We start from the raw sequence: 18,229 nt of genomic DNA, 5'->3' as shown, positions 1-18,229 counted from the left end.
GGGTCAGAGAAGGGGTGTTACGGTCTTTGGGAGCCCGGGGGACCGTCATGTGACCCTCCTGCGCAGAGATGTTGGAGAGCCCGCGCAGCCAGAGGGGTCTCTCCGAGGAGGCAAGCCACGAGATCTCCATGCCGCCTCTCCCCCACCCACCCACCCACCCCGGCCCGGGAGCTCCTCCCAGCCTCTCCGGGAGGGGGTGGGGATCCAAGCGGCCCCAAGCGAGTCCCCCGGGAGGGGCGGGCCGAGGGGCAGCGCCGGAACAAAGGCCCATAGAGGGGTCCCAGAGAGCAAGGTTCCCCGGGGGCGGGGGCGGACCCCTCCCCACTCAGCTCCTCCCTCTCCCCCCCTTCTTCTACCCGAGGCCCGGCCGGCACGCAGCCCGAGCTGCGCCAAGTTCGCCAACGGTTCCCAAGTTGTCGGCTCGCAGGGGTGGAAGCTGGGTGGGGTGAGGAAGAAGAGGAGGAGGAGGAGGAGGGGGCTCCCGGCGCCTTGGACGCGGTTCAGGAATTCGCCGCCGCTAGCCGCTCGCCCGCTCGGGCCGGGCGGGGAGGACGCTCGGCAGCCCGGACCCCTCGCTCCCTCGCTGCGCAGGACGGCGCCCGCCTGGCGCCTCTTCTCGCCCGGCGTGCGAACCCGCGGAGCCGGGCCGGGCCGCCTCCTCCGCTCCCCGCCGCCTGCCCCGGGGAGGGCGCAGAGCCGGGCCCGAGGGAGCTGGTTCCGCTGGGACCGGGACAGAGTTGCGAGCGGATGCTGCCGGCGCCCGACCCCAGCCGCGGAGAGAGGGGTGCGCCCCCGCCGGAGGAGGCTCGGCGGCCGGGGTAAGTAGGACCCTGAGTCCCGGAACCGCCTCCGGGCCCGGGGAGGCCGCCGGCCGCGCGCCCCCTGCCTTCCCCGTCCGGGCGCGCGCCAAACTTTGGAGGAAGAGGGGCGAAACGCAGGGTGGGAGAGGGCGCTCCCGGCTCGGGGAGAACTCCACGCAGGCACCCACAAGCTCCAGGCTCACTGCACCCCGATTCCCAGCTGCCAGGTACACACAGCCCACCACTCAGCCCACATCGCCGCGCACACGCGCTGAGCGGCGCCGCGCCGACCGGGCACCGGGCGAAGACCCTCGTGTACAACCCCGGGAGCGGCGGCGTGGATCCGCGGACCTAGCGTGTCCTCCTCCCGCCCCTAAATAACGCCACGGCCTTTGTCTGCAGCCCCCCCCCCCCACACACACACACACTAAGAAGTCCCCCAAAGCGACGGGCATGGGAAGGACTGTCTTGGCTTTGAAAAGTCGTGGCCAGGACGCGGGGGCCGAGAAGCGGGGAGGGGCAAGCCAAGCAGACATCCCGGGTCGTTCTCGGGTTCAGCGGCCGCGAGCCGGGCGTCCGGGCGAGGTGTCTGGGTGCGCGCAGCCCTTCCGGGGGCGAGGCCGGAGGGGAGCAGGGGATGATTCAGAACTCGGACCGGCCGCGGGGTCTGGGCGCGGGGTGGCAAGGCTGCCAGGCCGGCGCTGGGCGGGCCCGCCGGGTGGCGGCGGTGACAGGGCCTGCGAGCGGAGCTCGGACCCCTCTTCCCCGGCGGATGTGCTTCCTCGGAGGGACTTTCCTCTGGGAGGACTGACGGGATTCCAGGCCTCCGTGCGGATGTGGAAAACCGAGCGGGGTTGTCGCGGAGTCCAAGGTCAAGGAGAAACCAGGGTGGTCCTGGAGCCCTGTTTCTTTCCATTGCACCTGGAGTTGTGCTTTCGGTGTTCCGAGGCCCCGGGATGTTTCGAGGACTGTCCTGGGCCGAGCACGGTGCCTGGCACACAGTGGGTACTCAGTAAGGAGCTGACAAAGCCTGACAGCAACAGTGTCTCCTGAGGGCGCACTAGGAGCCGCGCCTGGGGGCCTCGGCTGGGCTGGGCTTGGTCTTCCTGCAGAGGAGGGGTCCGCAGTGGTTCCGGGGAGCCCTGCCTGATCCGTCTGGGGAAGTGGCTCCAGCAGCTTCTCCCATGGTGCCCTGGGGGCTGGCATCGGGGGAGTTGAGTGTCATCATTGGCATCTGCTCCCCTGAGGGGCAGCGGGAGGCTTCATTTCTGCAGCTGGCTGAGCTGCGGGCTGGGCGCTGTCCCCCAGGGCTCTGCGGGGTGGGGTGTGCTGGAGAGGGGCCTGGCAAAGGGTCTCGGAGCCCCATCTTCCCGCAGGGGCTGGGCTGCGTGTGGCAGCAGGTGGAGGGGCGGTCTCAGTCCCCACACTGAGCACTCAGTGGGTGCCTCTGTGCCAGCTGGCATGAACGGCCCAGAAGAGCAACAACATCGCATGTTCTTGGAACTGTGATTGCAAGCGGTCTTGGGAACGGTTGCTTCCTGGCACGGACTGAGAGTGTGCAAGGGTGTGGGGCCATGTAATTTCGAAAAAGAGTGTCACTCTCCCCCCCCCATCCCTTCGTGACTAGGTTCAGTGTGCAGTTCAAGCTTCTAAATGGTCTTAATGCTGAAATTAGCAAAATACGTGGGCAGCACCCAGGACTTTGGCCCCAGATCAGAGGAGTGATGTGGGCTTGGTCACCCCAAATGTCAGGTGGGATGCTGCAGCCAGACCCTTCCCAATGCCACCTTCCACCTTAATCATGTCTTCTGTGAAGCAAGTGCTCTACACACACTCTCTCAGTGAGTGAGCCTGTGAGGTTAGCGTTTATCACTACCTTAGAGATTCGGAAGCTGAGGCTCAGAGAAGTTAGATCGTGTAAGGTTTTCAAGGTCACACACCTGGCGAGGGACAGAGCCAGGATTTGAACCAAGGCCGTCTGACTCTGGACCCGTGCTCTCGCCATCACGCCAGGCCGTTTCTAAGTCCCTGCTGGCTCTCCATGGCAACAAGGAAGCAACAGGGATCCGTGGACTAGCATGGTCTTGGGGCCTCTGCCTGCAGCTCTCTTTTTCCACACACGCTGCCCAGCTGGGTTGCACCGTGGGCCACGGGAATGAAAGGCTGGGTGGCACCAGGCTGCTGGAGCTTTCCACGTGGATCTGGAGTCAGGAAAAGGTGGGGGCTTGGGAGTGATTTCGGGGAGATGTTGCGGTAATTCCAGTGACAGATGATTCGTAGCTTATCTGAGACGTGGGGACAGAGCTGCCACAAGTCACAAGTTTGGGTTTGGGAGAAGCTGCCCGGTAAACATGCTCAAACAGAGTAAGACATTCCTCTCCCACGCTAGGAGAGAAATCCAGTCCACAGGGAAACCCGCCCTCACGGGCCACATCCTGCCGTCACTCACGCGGTAAATGTAAGGGGACGTGTCACGGCTGTCCTCACCCCCTACCCCCACCCCCACCCAGTGCCCGGAGAACTGGACTCCTCTGTGGTGTCAGGCCCTCGGGAGAGCCTGGGGCAGCGGGGGTAGGAGGTGGGGTGGAGGAGGCCGCCTGGTCCCCAGTTGATGCTTTCTCACACAGACCCCTCAGAGGGACAGGGGTTACTGTCTCCACGTTCACAGATGAGGAAGTGAGGCTCTGAGAGGTGCCGTGGGTGTCCAAGATCCCAGCGCTAGGGAACGGCCATGAGCCACGCAGCTTCAGGACACCCCTGCAGCCTTTAGGGGCGCCGTGTGTTCAGTCTGTTGAGTTCTATAGCCCAGAGGGCTGAGCAGGATGACCCTGCTGGGACAGGGCCCTCGTTGTTCTTCCCAAAAGCCTCCGATGCCAGTTTGCACAGTGAGAAAAGCTGGCAACCTTAAGACAGGAGCCCTCCCAGGCCCCTGGAAGCCCCCGTGGGTGCGTTCCGAGAGCCTTCCCAGTGCCCGAGTCCCCCTCTCTCCGCTCCCTTGCGGAGTGGACCTCTGTCCAGATGGAAGTTGGAAGACTTGGTGTGGGAGAAGCTGCCCCACCTGAGGGACAGGAACCCCTGGCTCCGTCCCGGTGCCTGACACGTGGAAGTACTTGGGAATCGGTGCAGGCCAGGGACAGGCCATGAGCTGCGCCCCCCCCCCCCCCCCCCCCCGCTGAGGGACATCTTAATTCAGAGGAAGCATTCAGAGAGGTCTCTGCCCTTCATGAAGTCACACAGGAGGAGAGGAGACAGCTCTCCTTTCCGCCCTTAAATAGAAAGACTTGTCCTGTTTCTTCTCTGATGCAAACGATCAATGCTGCCCGCCCTGCCCTGAGCGTGTCGGTTCCACAGCTGGGCGTGGGGTGGTCCCTGACTGACAGGACAGTTCTGTGCTTGAATATGGACTCACGTCTCCAGTGCCTTAAATCTGGTTGCTCGTGCACCCCTCCACCCCCACTCACCCCCCCCCCCCCGCCGGCATGAAGGGAGGGGCAGGCAGGCCAGGGAGCCCCTGACCAGCAGTAACTTCATGTCTCCACCCCCATCCCTTCCTCTCTATGCGTCCCCCTCCCTGCCCTTCTCCCCACCAAGCTGGCATGTGCTGAGGGACTGTGGGTTTTCTGGGCCCCGGGAAATGTGTTGCTGGGGTTCCCGAGGACTCTCTGGAAAGGATTTGGCGGAAAATAAATAAGCCAGTGTCCAGCTCAGCCTCTCCTGGCTGCCACAAGTAAACACCATCGCAGAAGCCAGCCTGGAAGCCGCTTTGGCCTCCCCTCCCCTGCTTACACCTGGCTCACTGGCCGCCTCTCCAGCTCCCTCCTTCCTGCCCCTCCCAGTCCAGCCCCTCCTCCTCGACTCTGGGAGCCTGAAAAGTCAGGGAGCACACCCACCCTCGGAGTCCTGGTGCTGCGGGGTCCCGGTGCTGCGGGCGCTGGCATGCTGGAGGCTGGGCGGAGGAGCCTGTGGGCGAGAAGACCCGGTGCTGCAGCTCAGCCCTGCTTGTCGGAGTAAGTCTCCCAGCCTCCCGGCTCAGCCAGGCCGAGGGTGCGCTCTAGGTTGGCGAGTTTGACTCTGATGATGGAGAATGGTGGGGGCTTTTTCAAGTTTTGTGACATCTTTGGGTCTTAACCGTCCGTTTAGAGTCAATGGACCCAAGCTAATTTTCCTTGTTGTGTCCCTCCAAGGTGGGGCTCGCGTGTGAAGAAACCCTCAAAACCCATGCATTTTCGTTGTAGGGCTTCCCGGACTACCTAGAGTGTCAAGGTTCTTTGCTTTTGACCCAAGTCATATCAGCTTAGGCCGGTCAGCGTGGGTGCTGGTGGTGTGGCTGTGGAATGGGAGGCAAATTTGTGATAACAACTTCAATCAATTCAACTGACCCACTCTAGAACCCAGCTCCCAGTGAACCAGGGCTCTGGGGTGGGGGCAGTTCCCTGGCGGGGGTGGCAACTGAGGCCCCTGCCCGGCCCCCCCCCCCCCCGCCCCCGGCCCAGGGAGTGGCTAAGGGGCTGTCCCATGGTATGTGGCTAAGCCCAGCTGCAACCGCTGGATCTGAGGAGCGGGCACTGCCGGGAGGCGCTGGGTGCTGCCTCCGAGTGGGGAGTCCCCTTGTCCTGCGGCTGCCAGGCTGCTATGAGGGAATTTGGGGGGCGGGGGGAGGGAAGTGAGCCCCATAGTTGCAGCCTTGGTGGGAGAGAGGCTGCACACCCACATACTCACAGGCCATCACACACATTGTCATGGGCTGAAATACATACATTCAGATATACCTCTCCCCCCCACCCCCGACACACACACACAAATATTTCTGTAAACAGCCAGGCACATTACACACGGAAACAGCTTTTGTAGGCACAAGAGTGTACACACACCCACACCCACACACACACAGGGAACACTCATTCCAAAGCACAAATTATGTAATGACTGAGAGCTCATGTGCTAAAGCCAGAATGCCCGCAGGGCTGCTTTGTAGCTGTGTAACCTTGGGTAAGTTACTTAACCTCTCTGGGCCTAAGTTTCCTAATTGGTGGGAGCTGGGTATGGTAATAAGTCATAGGTCCTAGTGCAGTGGTCGGCAAACTCATTAGTCAACAGAGCCAAATATCAACAGTACAACGATTGAAATTTCTTCTGAGAGCCAAATTTTTAAAACTTAAACTATATAGGTAGGTACATTGTTATTAACTTAATTAATGTACTCCTAAGCTGGCCTTTGCTAAAAACGTCCTCAATCTGATTGAGGTACGTTCGCTGAGGTCGACCCCTTCCAACTCTCCCATCCACACTCGTCTTGTATACTTGTTTCGTCTATCTCCTTTCGTTCATCCTCTCTTTATGTCCAAACCATCTCAACATACCTTTCTCAATCCTCGACACTACACCTTCTTTCACTCCACAACGTTCCCTAAAATTAACTTAATAAACTTTAAAGTTTTAAGTCAACTTCTCACTGTACGTGCATGCCCGCCCATGGTATTTTGTGGAAGAGCCACACTGAAGGGGCCAAAGAGCCGCATGTGGCTCGTGAGCCGAGGTTTGCCGACCACTGTCCTAGGGCTACAAGTGAGTTAACATCTGGGAGGAGCTTAGAACTGTGCCTGCACACAGTGAGAGTTAGGCTTCCGATGAAAGTTGTTTTCTAAGAGGGCTCCCAGCTTAGCCGGTTAGAAGCCGCCCCCTCCCCCTCAAACGCTGCTCTGCGTTCCGTCGCCCTGTGTGTGTGGGCATGCCTGTGCACACATGCCCCGCGCATGCCGGTGCCTGCGAGCCCACACGGCTACCTGGGACATCTGGCCCCGGGCCTCGCCCTCGCTTTCCTCTTCTCCCTTCCTGTCAGCCGCCTCGCCATCTGCAGGGTTCTGGAAAGTGCTAAAGTGTCTGAGCTAAAGCAGCGCTATCTGAGGAAATATTTTGAAAACAATCTTTCCTCAGCAAAGAATTTCACAACTCCGATGTGGGCAGGCGGGGCGGGGGGAGAGCAGGGTGCGGAGGGGTGAGGGGTGCCAGCGGTCCTCTGGAGAAGCCGTTGCTGCAGGGTTAAGGACAGACACGCCTGCAGAGGCCCGAGATCGGGCCGTGGAACCTGTGAGTCAGTCATGACGGGGAAGTCACCCCGACCACAGGGTCAGGCACCCTGTCCTATTTCTGTTCTGAAATCTGCTTTCCTTTCACTGTTCCTCGTCTGTGTCACCTGGTGCTGCTGCCCGGGGGTGGGGGTGGGGGGAGATACACAGGAACCGGGTGACACAGCTCACATGCACAGCACCATGTTTGCACCTTTTGGGGCTGTGCTCATTGAGTTCTCCCAGGAAGCTCCTGAGGGAGGTGCCACTCTTATGGCCACTTTATAGCCGGGCACGCAGAACCACACAGGCAGAGTAAGCCGCTGCCTTCCCACAGCTGGTGAGTGCAGTGTGTGTGTGTGTGGGGGGGGGGGGGGTCTGAGCCCTGCAGCCTGGCTCCATCAGTGCCCTCAACCTGCCATGGTACCACCTGTGTCTGTCCTGCTGTGGCTGCCGCCAGGGAGGCCGAATGGTACACAAGAACTTTGTTAGATTTTATTTCGTAACTGTGGCCAGGGCGTGCCACTGGGTCAGGCCAGGACGCTCCAGGGAGGCTGGCCCCAGGGGTACCCTGGCCCCTGTGGGCACCGCACGTGGATGTCTGAGCCTCGCCTTCCCCAGGCTGACCTAGGCAGGGCCTCTCTGATGGTACAGCAGCCCCCGATGCCAGGCCAGCCATCGGCTGACTGCTGCTCCCCTTGGCAGTGACCTGGTCTAGGAAGTGGCGTAGACAGATGGCAACAAGAGGGATTTACATGAATAAGCAGGAACTAGCAGATCGGGCCTTTGCAGCAAGACGGAAACCCCACCTGGAGTAAGCACCCTGAATAGCAGCTCCCAGCCTCCTCTCGCCAGCCCGCGCCTTGGACTCGGCATTCCAAGTCTCAGACTTCCCAGCCGTTCGGGTCCTGCTCCCTGTAGCCTCTCCAGCTGCTGAGAACCCTCTCCTTCCTCCTTTCCGACGGCCAGCTCCCTCCATCCTCAGCTCTCAGTTTGGATGTGTCCTGGGCAGGTCAGCAGCCCTCCTTACGGCTGCCTCCCTCTCTGTATGTCCAAGCCATCAGGTCATTGCGGGTTTCACGGCTGCCCTCCACCGGTATGAGCTCTGCGCGGCAGGACAGTGTCCGCCTTGTTCGCCCTGTGGGCCCCGCGTTGAGCCAGCCTGGCCATGTAGGGAGTGCGCGTACCTGATTGTGGAGCCATGAGTGATGGGTGTGGTGTGGGGCCCTGGGATGACGGAGGCGTGGGTCTGCCCCTCCAGGAGCTACTGGCAGGACCGGGCCCCTCCTCCCAGGACAGGATGCCCCTGCTGGGAGTGACCTGTGTCTGGGCAGAGGTGGCGGCAGCCATGCTGAGTGGGAGGGGGCAGCTGACGAGGACGGGAGGCCCTGTGTGGGACGGGGAAGGAATGGAGAGTGGGACCCCGAACAGGTAGCTTTTCTCACAGTCGTTACCCTGCGGGTGCCGGGCTGAGAGCCCGGGGACGGGCCTGAAACCTTCCGAGAGGCCCCTGTGAGTAGGTGGGCTGGTGGGCGGGTGCACTATGTCTGGGCCCCCCTGCTCAGCACCACCAGCCAGTGCTTCTTGTTCCTGTCCCCTGTGGACGGATATCTGTTCAGCCTCTCCAGGGTTCGGCTCTGACCCCCAGGCAATGGAGACCGCAGGAGGCTGAGTCCCAGCCCAGGTGGCAGGCTGCCTCCTGGGGGTAGTTTCAGCTGCAGCCCTCAAGCTGTCCTTGCAGAAGTACCAGGGCCCAAGTGCTGCATTCTCCCCCACCCCTCCCACGGAGCTCACATGAGGGTGCTGCGGCCCGGGCCTCGCCTAGCCAGGTGCTGCGTACCTGCCGGTGCCTGACACTGTGCAAGGTGGGCTGGGGGTAGCAGAAGGCACCTCCAGGCTAGAAGGGGAGAGGAGACCAGCACAAATAACCACTTTTGAGCCCAACTGTGATGAGCCCACAAAGGCGGGCGTGAAGGAGGGCTTGGGGACGGCTTCCTGGGGAGCTGGGCGTTCCAGGGCAAGAAGGGAACCTGGGCGAAAACACAGGTGGGAAAGTTCAGGTGGAATGCAGGGAGGGTGAGGAGTCCAGTGGGACTGGACTGTGATTTGCAGGATGCACAAAGAAGAGAGAGAGAGAGAGAGAGAGAGAGAGAGAGAGATGAGGCAGGACAGAGTTGAGTGACATGTGCAGGTCCTAGAGCCAGGCTGCCTACACGGAAACGCTGCTCCTCACTTACAGGCTGTGTGACCATGACCAAGTTGCTTACCCGCTCTGTGCTGCCTCCGTTTTCTCATCTGTAAAATGGAGATACTAACAGTATCCACCACGTGGGGGTGATAGGAGGATAAACTGTGTTTCTATATTAGTGTTTAGACCAGAGCCTGGCACACAGCATCAGGAAAAGATATTATCCCCTTTTAACAAATGTAGCTAGAAAAGTAAATTGAGGACCGACCGTAGAGGTCTTTGAATGTCACACTTTCCATTTGCTAAGCACCTGCTGGTTGCCAAGTACTTTACAGACATTCTCCCTGAGCCTCACACAACCTAGCAAAGTTGTTAGCAATGTCTCCATTTTACAGATGGGGAAACTGAGGCTCAGAGAAGCAGAGTAACCACCCAAGGTCACTCAGCTTAGAGGAGTCAGAGGCAGTAATGAAACCAGGTCTGTCTGGTCTCCCTCAGGGTGAAGATGGGACCTGACTGAGGCAGCATGGGGATGTCCGTAGGCTGGGGTTGCAGCCAGGAGCGGTACCCATGGGTCCCTGGGCAGGGAGGGCGGGAGGTAACAAGGGAGATGTTGGACAGGCCTGGAAGGCCAGGAGACGGGAGGCCCCGAGGCCACAGAACACAGCTCACCATTCAGAGCCCAGGGGCAAGCCGCTGAGTCATTTTGGGAAAACATGACGTCACCGAGTCTTGCTGTCTGCTGCCCACCTGCCAATGTGCCCTCTGTGGCTCTCCTGTGACCTCGTGCCCGAAGTTCTGCAAGGAGACCCTCACACCCCGGTGGCAGGGCCAGGTCAGCTCCCCAGCTTCTTGTCCTGGGTTCTGCTCCCCAACTTTCCCACCCCTTCCCTCCCTGCCTGGGGGCCCCACCGACCCCCACTCATAAACCTGGCTGGGGCAGGAGCTCCTGGAGGTTGTAATGGGCGTGAAGAGCTTCCAGAAGGACCTCCATGCCAGGCCCCATTGGAACTCTGCGTGGGGCGGGCAGGGCCCGGGAGACTGGCTGAGCTGTTGGAGCTGCTCTCCTTTGGGAATGGTGCCTGCTCTTCTCTTGATATCACTTTTAAAAGGAAAGCCTGGTTGCACTGTGTGCCCGGCGCCAGGTCCCGGAGTCCTCTGCCTTTCCAGAAGGTACTGTTGAGTATCTGAGAACCTTTATGTACTAAGCTTCCTCCGGCTGGGTGATGTATTTGCATTAATCTGATTGCATGAAGTAGGCCTATTTTTCAGATGCCAATGCTGAGGCCCAGAGAGGTTAGGTGACTTGTCCAAGGTCACACAGCCAGAAATCAAACCCTTGGCTGCCTAACTCCAGATATGCCCATGCTCTTAGCCACTTCACAATGAAGCCACCAGCTCATCGCAGGCACATGTACTACATGTGCGCCTGCCAAACTGTGCAGTGCAGACAGGAAGTGGAGGAGGACTTCATCTCAGAGTGTGGTCACTTACAGCTCCTTGGAGAGCGTGGCTCCATTCAGGAGGGGGCGGAGTGCTCAGCTTCTTGGCCATGCAAGCCCAGCTGACATGGCCTTTTGCAGGGAGACTCTCCCCTCTGGAAGGAGCACAGGGCTCGGGGGCGCCTGTCCTGTTTTTGGTGGGTCAGACCTGGAAAAGGAGTATGAGTCAAGCAAGGACTGTCGGCTGCCACAGCTGCTGCTACAACTGCTGCAGCAGCCCACAGGAGGGGTCACGACCAGCCCTGCACTGAGGGAAGAGACAGAGAGGGAGAGAGGATTATCCCCATTTTCCGGGGAGGACTGAGGCTTAGAGAGGTTTTCCAGCTCTCCTGAGCTCTCTGGGCCGGAAAGGGGAGGAACTGAGACTCAAGTCTTTCTGCAGAGAGAGAGAGACAGGAGGGAGGAGTTAGCTTGTCCTCTGACCTTGAGCAGTGCAGGCTGGCTGTTCTCAGGCTTGCATTTCTGATTCATTCTGCAGTGACCCGTCCCTGTGTTGCAAAGCAAATGACCCTCTGGGGTGAGAGAAAAGGTCCGATTTCAATTGGGCCATGAGTCACCATTTTTCCAAAAGCACTTTTGAAGCCATAGAGGCGGGCCCTGTCTAGGCTTCCAGTCGAGGGTTGGGGGGCAGGTTTCTTCTCCAGTCTCCTCCCCGCCCCCCCCAGTGCCAACCCCACCCTGGTCCTGGCAGTGCCTGTCCCTGGAAGGGCCTGGCAGCAAAGGGCCTCCATGATCACCCAGCATGTGACAGGTTGCCTTGCTCTCAGTGGACAGGTGCCAGACTCTCAGGGCCCAGAGGGTCTGCAGCCTTAGGGTCCCTCATCCCCTTTAATGCCCAAGTCCCACGTGGTTAGCACAATTTCAGTGGCCCTCCCCAAGGATACCTGGGAACCTCCCGGGATTCCACAGTCTACGGGTGGCTCCTCTTGACACTGCCCCCTCAGCAGCCAGGTCCCCTCAGGCCTTCGGGTGGCCAGTCCTCGCTCTGCAGGAGGGAGGGGACCCACACCAGTTATTCCCTCCTCCTCAGACACAGGCTGTCACTACAGTGAAGTTTCTGGAGAGCTGCCCTGTTCTCGCAGAGAAAGTAGACTGGTAGCCTGCAGGGCAGTGCTGCTTCTCACGCCCCCCCCCCCCAACCCAGCCCCTACCTCCAGGTTTTCCTTCCCGGCTTTGCCTCTGCTCACACTCAGATGCCTGGTAAAGTGACTTGCCCAAAATGAGAGTCTCACCTCAAAAGAACGTTGCCTCTACTCCTACGGGGAGAAAACTGGCACTTGCTTTTACTTTTTCAGTTTGATTAAATGTTATAAAATAATACATGCCCATGGAACAAAATTGGAAAGGTACAAAAAGACATGGTAAAATCTCTCCCCCAGGCCTGTCCCGGACACCCAGGTCTGTCCGCAAGGGCAACCAGCATTATCAGCTTCCTGTGTGTGAGCGGCCTTTAAACTGTCCAGGTGTTCAACAGTGAAAATCATACTTCCTGGGCTTCCTCTTCCACCTCTCGGCAAAGGAGGCGCCACCTGGGACACGGCTGCAGAGTGCAGCTCTGTGCAGGGCTGTGAGTGTGGCCACTGCCTGGGATCACTGCTAAGCAGTTGCTGCCTCCCAGGCTGTGCCCTCCCAGGCTGTGCCCTCATCCCAGCCCCCACCCTCAGCAGTCACCTTGGACTCCACCCCCATGACACAGCGGACAGGACCGAGGCCCTCCCATCCCTCATGCCCTGCCATCCCAGCAGGCCCAGCAGCTTCCAAGGGTGGCATTCTCCAGGCTCCTGGTGAACTCTGTGTTCCTGGCTGCTGCTCCTTCATTTCCCCTCTGGTCTGGCTGGGCAGGGGCCTGCAGCTGGGGCCTGGCCATGCTGATCTGACCAGGCCATGCTGCCTCTTGGCCAGACTGCATGTTCCAGGTCCGCTCCGTGCTCACACAGGCAGGGTCCACCCTTCACTCCCATCCTGAGTGTGACCTGAGGCCTCCCTTGCTCCTCTCTCCCCTTTGCTTCCCCTTCCACCTCCCCTCCCCTCCCCTCCTCTCCTCACCACCTTGACTAGAATCTTTTTGCATCCTTCTCTCCTTTCTTCCTTCTCTCCTTCCCTAGTTATTTGGTGCTGCGTAGCAAACATTAACTCTATTGTAAAGTGGAAAGTGACAAGAATGGCCCGAGGTAGAGAAATAAAAAGCACCAGGAGAGCAAAGTGTTTGAGATTTGACATCAGCAGACGCTGCCCTTCAAGCTCCTGCTTGCACCTCTAGCTGGGTGACCTTGGGCAGGTGGCTTAGCTTTGCGGAACCCCCCTTTCTCATCTGAATAACATCTGAGAGGGCCGGGCCGTGGTTAGGATGCAGGCTGTGCCCAGGGCTGGTGTGAGAGCTGAGAGGTGCAAAAGGGTTTCTAGGGAGGAGAGGTGTCAGATGTGTGGGGGATGAGAGGGGGGCCGTGTTCCCCGGGGAATGGATCATGGCTGAGGAGGCTGAGTCAAGGGGGGCTCTGGCACGTGTGGGCTTGCCCTCAGCCTTCGGTAGAATTGGCCAGGCGTGGATGGGGGAAGGGTGGCCCTTGGGATTGCCTTCCCGCTTCTGCATTTCCACTCAAAGATGGACCCTCGGGTGTTTTTGTTCTTTTAAGTAATGCCTATTGTTTGTATAATAATGATAGACGCTTAGTATGTAAAATTCAAGTAAAATGGATAAATGCAGAGAAGAAAGCAACAAGCCACCCCTCAATCCCACCACCCAGAGGTAGCAGGTTCGTCACGTGGTCCACACACTTCTCCAGGTACATAGCGTAGGAGAGGAAGCAGTGGAGGGACAGGAGTGTTATAAACATGGGGGCGCACAATTTAACCTACATGCAGGGCAGCCCTTCTCACCTGTTCCCGCCTACATGAGCGCGTCCTGTCCCGTGGGCAGGGAACGCACCCCACCATCTTTCAAACCTCCCGATCCAGGCACATTGAACAGGGGAGCTGGTTGACATTAGTTCTTTCCAGCTCGAGAACAGTGGCTTTCAGTCTTTTATGCTGTTCAGTCAAAACCTCAGAGACACAGAACTGAGACAAGCCTTATGAAACCCACATGTCCTCATTACACATGATGCACTCTAATACTTTCTGTTCTACACAATGGTATTCTATTCTATTCTGTTCTATTCTATTCTATTCTGTTCTACAAATGAAGCTTGCCCAACCTACCAACTTGATGGCACAAGCTGAAGCTTGAGAAATATCGCTGTGGAACAGTGATTTTCAAACTGCAGCGTGTATCACACTCACTGGCCACACTTGTCGAACAGCCTCCCGTGTCCACACCCAGAGATTCTGACAGGAGGTCTGGGAGGGCCCAGGAATGTGCATTTCCACAGGCTCCCAGAGGCGGCTGCTGGCCCAGGACCCCACTTTGAGATCCCCCTCCTGGGACATTTTTGAGGCCATGTTCTCCTTTGGCAGAGCCTACCAGAGGATTGCTCTATTCAACAGATGAGAATTGCTAATGGCGAGCATAGAAGTGTGGGTCTCTGGCATTTTTGAGGCTACTGGTCAGGCACTGTCTTTGGGTTCTTAAACCCCGCCCCCCTGAAACCCCACTCCCACTATTAATATCAAGTGTTGAATGTAGAACAGGTCTGCTGAGCAAAGGGACATTTATGCCCAGTCCTGGTTGAATTACCTGCCTCTTAAATCCCAAGTGCACAGAACATAAAACCTCCCCAGCCCTTTGGAAAACACTGTTCTTCTTCTATAGGCAGTGAAAGGTGCCATTTACCGGGTGGATCTCACCTTTCTATGTTTTTTTTAAAGGGAAGAAAGTGGGTCAAGCATGACCACCCGTGGGGAAATATACCCCTACCACCACCACCACCACCGGGCTCCGGGGGTCTGGTGGGTTTCACGGGCTGACTCTGGATTCCCCGCTTTCAATGGAACCTCTTCCTGGCATTGTAGCTGAGCGCCCACATCAGCACCTCGCTTTCCAGCCTGCTGGCTCCTCAGACTGGCCTATGTTCTAAGCTGCCTCTGCGCTTCCAACAGCCCCCACCCCTAATCCTCCCGCTCGCTGGTAGCCTGGGGCCCCCATGGCCCCCTCCCCAGCCTGGCCTCCTCCAGAAGCCAGGCCTCAGCTGGGAGCAGCCTCGGGAGGGAGGGAGTGCTAAGTGGGCACAGAGCCCCTCTGTTCTGTTAACAATGGCCCGTTGATGGCTGGATTCGGCCCCTTCACTGGACTTCGGGGAGGAGGAGGACTGCAGCCCCCCAGGCAGCCATTTCTGGGTGTGAGGTTGATTCAGAGGCCCTGATGCAGCAGTGAGCAGCCCTCTCACCCCTTCCGCCCCATCCCAGGGCAGTTTGGGGCCCCAGGAGTGATTCAGTTCAGTCTAATCCAACAACCACCTATTGACAGGCTCCTGGGACTGAGGTTTGGTGCGAAGTAGCTGTGGGGAATGAGAAGAACTGCTGACATGAATTCAGTACTTATAGTCAGCCCACCCCTGACCACCCATCAGCGTCCCTAGGGAGCCTGTAAAAATCCCAGCGCACAGACCACTCGCCGCCCAGCCTCAGGAGCGAGCCCAGGCACTGATGTTCTGTAAAAGCTCTCAGAGTGACTCTCCCGCCCAACTGGAATGAAGCATCATGGCCTGCTGTCGGTTAGGCAGTGCTGAGCATGGGCCCTGTAGCATCCCCCTTCACGAGGTGGGTGCCGTGAGGGGCTGAAGAACGGCCCCCCAGGACGTCCTTATATGAATCCCTGCACCTGTAGATACAGGTGCTCACGTGGTGGAAAGGACTTTTCGTTACGATCAAGGCTTCTGAGATAGGAATATTGCCCTGGATTACCCAGCGGCCCAATGTAACCCCAAGGGCCCAAATAAGAAGGAAATTTACCACAGAAGAGGAGGTTAGAGTAATACAGTGGGGCCTTGACTTACGAGTGTCCCGACTAACGAGTTTTTCGAGATACGAGCCGTCTCTCGGCCGATTTTTTGCTTTGAGTTGCGAGCTAAAATTCGGGGGTTACGAGCCAGCTTCAGATACCCCACCGCTAGTTGGCGCAGCGAACGTCACAGTGAACGCCACCACATCAGCCCAGCATCACGTGTCTCACTCGTTCACTTTATGATTTGACAAACGAGTAATCTGAGTTACGAGCTCCGTCACGGAACGAATTAAACTCGTAAGTCAAGGCCCCACTGTACATCAGTGAATAGAGCGTCAGCCTGCGGACAGAAGGGTCCCGGGTTTGATTTCAGTCAAGGGCATCTACCTTGGTTGCAAGCTCTATTTCTGACCCCGGTCAGGGTACTTGCAGGAGGCAACTAATCAATGTGTCTTTCCCCCTCCCTTCCACTATCTCTAAAAAATCAATGGAAAAATATCCTCGGGTGAGGATTAACAACAACAGCAACAAAAAAAGACAGACTCAACCAGCCACTGCAGGCTTCACACATGGCAGGAGGGGCCCTGAGCCTTGGAGAGCAGGCAGCCTCCAGAAGCTGGAAAAGGCAAGGAAGCCTAGAGCCTCTAGGTCAGTGGTTCTCAACCTTCTGGCCCTTTAAATACAGTTCCTCATGTGGTGACCCAACCATAAAATTATTTTCGTTGCTACTTCATCACTGTCATGTTGCTCCTGTTATGAATCGTCATGTAAATATCTGATATGCAGGATGGTCTTAGGCGGCCCCTGTGAAAGGGTCATTTGACCGCCAAAGGGGTCGCGACCCACAGGTTGAGAACCGCTGCTCTAGGAGGTAGGCTGGCTGACACCTGGACTTTAGGCCAGAGAGACTGACCTTGGACTTGGACTTCTGTGTGAGAACAGCCGTAGGAGACCAATACAAGGCTACTACTAGCCCCGATTTGCAGATGAAGCTATCACCTGGGATCACACAGCTGGTGAGTGGTAGAATCGGAACAGGAGGAACTCAGTCAGGTGTGTCTGACCCCTTAATCAGTGATCTCTGCATCTCACCACACTGCCCTCCTTTGCAGCCAGACAGACATGGGTTCAAATCCCAGCCCTGCCACATTTTAGCCTGTGCTCTTTGCTAATGGTGGGGCCCATTTGGCCAGAGGGAGGCTGTAGGGCGAGGTGCGGGGGACGGTGTAGAGACCAATTGGCAAGCTAGGGTGGGCCAGGTTGTCCCCAGGTAGAAGAATGCCATCTGGAAGAGTCTGAACTTGATTCTGGAGGAATGGAGATGGAGCCCACAGGATGCTGTCCTGGTCTCCACTGCATTTCCTGGGCTGTCTCGGGCTTGCTCAGTCTCTGGGGGCTCCCCTACGTGCAGCTGCTAGTAGAACCGCAGGTTTGGGGCCAGGGGCAGCATTCCACTCATTGTGCCCCGCTGCCAGCAACTGCTGCTGATCTGGGACGGCCAGTGGCCTCCCGTTTCCTGGGAGATGAGATATGGCTCCTTGTGCCTCCAAAGCATGTTTCTCTCAAGACTGCCCCAGAACCATGAATGTGGAGGAACGTGAGACAAAGAGGTCCAGAGAGTTGTCCAGAGCTGCACAGCAAGCTGGTGACAGGTCCTGGCAGACCAGTTCCTGGCCAGGATGCTGAGCTGCCCACTCCTGCCCAGCTCCCATTGGTGGCTGAACTGCCTGCTCAGTGATCCAGCACAGTGGGTGAATGCATGGACTCTGAGCCAGGCTGCCTGCGTTCAAATCCCGGCAACTGAGGACAAGCCGTTTGGCCTCTGCGTGCCTAGATGGAGGTGGCGGTCATTATCTATTGTTATCTAGGACAGCGGTCGCCAACACTTCGGGCCTCGTGGACCACCGGTTGGCGACCACTGATCTAGGAAGGTCCTGCTGTGCCTTCCTCACAGGGTTGTTCGAGGACTGGACGCAGGGGTGTGTGTGGAAGTGTTTGGAACAGTGCCTGGTTCGTTAGGTGTAACTTCTGTTTTCCTTCGGCTCCCCAGGGCCAGAGGCTGTCTTTCCCTCCCTCCATTCCCAGGGCCTCCTCCCGTGCTTGGCCCAGAACAAGGACCCGGCAAAGGACTTTACGTGTTGAATGGGAGCTTTTCTCATCCATGGGTCACTAGATACTTTCCCAAATGTTTTCACTTTTTAAAAGTTCCGCCTGAGTTCTTCAAACCCCCCTCCTCCTCCTTCTTGCCTGGGAGCTGCAGTTTCCACAAAGCAGCCTGAAGCTTGCTTTGCCCCTTGGTGGGTCCCACAAGCAGTTCACAGAGAACCCAGATGCCCCCAGGTCTCACCAACCCCGGTGCCAGCGTGGCCAGTTAGCACGGCCCAGATCACCTCCACGCACCTGCTGTGCTCTCCCAGGGCTCCCTGCCAGGTCTTCCAGCGGATGGGGTGTCAGATAGCACATCGTTCCCTCCAGAGCCCTGTCCCCCTCTTTTTCTCCCCCCTACTGCAGGGGAGGGGAATGTCCAGCCCACGGCTATAGAAGGCCCGCAAAATCGTCTGGCCTGGCCCTGCCAAGGCACTGTGGGTGAGTTAAGTAAACGCTTGACCAACTATAGCAGGCTAATGTTTAAGTGGATAATTTTGTACGGTCTGCGAATGACGTTATAAACATTCAAATGGCCCTTGGCAGAGAAAAGGTTCCCCACCCCTGCCCTGCTGTGAGGATGGGACTTCCTCCTCAAGTTCAGCTTCCTCGTTCAGGCTTCCCCTCAAAAAGCCCTCAAGCCTGTGCTT

General features: G+C 58.1%; 1 protein-coding gene across 11 annotated transcripts in view; it reads left to right on the top strand.

Moving 5' to 3' along the window:
* The first annotated feature begins 246 nt into the window (after positions 1–246).
* Positions 247–18,229, top strand: part of CHST3 (carbohydrate sulfotransferase 3) — a 35,269-nt gene continuing 17,286 nt past the window's right edge. For 4 of the 11 annotated variants that reach the window (XM_059662444.1, XM_059662445.1, XM_059662450.1 and 1 more), the window contains exon 1: positions 251–818. Coding sequence is in view for 2 of the 11 variants with exons in the window: in XM_059662455.1 (XP_059518438.1) it covers positions 748–818 (71 nt within the window). In the remaining 9 variants the exon portion in view is untranslated. Of the gene's footprint in view, positions 819–4,430; positions 4,808–7,066; positions 7,206–18,229 lie in introns of those variants that run through there. The other 7 variants (XM_059662447.1, XM_059662446.1, XM_059662455.1 and 4 more) reach the window with 6 other exon arrangements.

The sequence above is a fragment of the Myotis daubentonii genome, chromosome 13, assembly GCF_963259705.1.
Source record: "Myotis daubentonii chromosome 13, mMyoDau2.1, whole genome shotgun sequence".
NCBI lineage: Eukaryota > Metazoa > Chordata > Mammalia > Chiroptera > Vespertilionidae > Myotis > Myotis daubentonii.
This window is presented reverse-complemented; position numbering and strand designations above follow the sequence as displayed.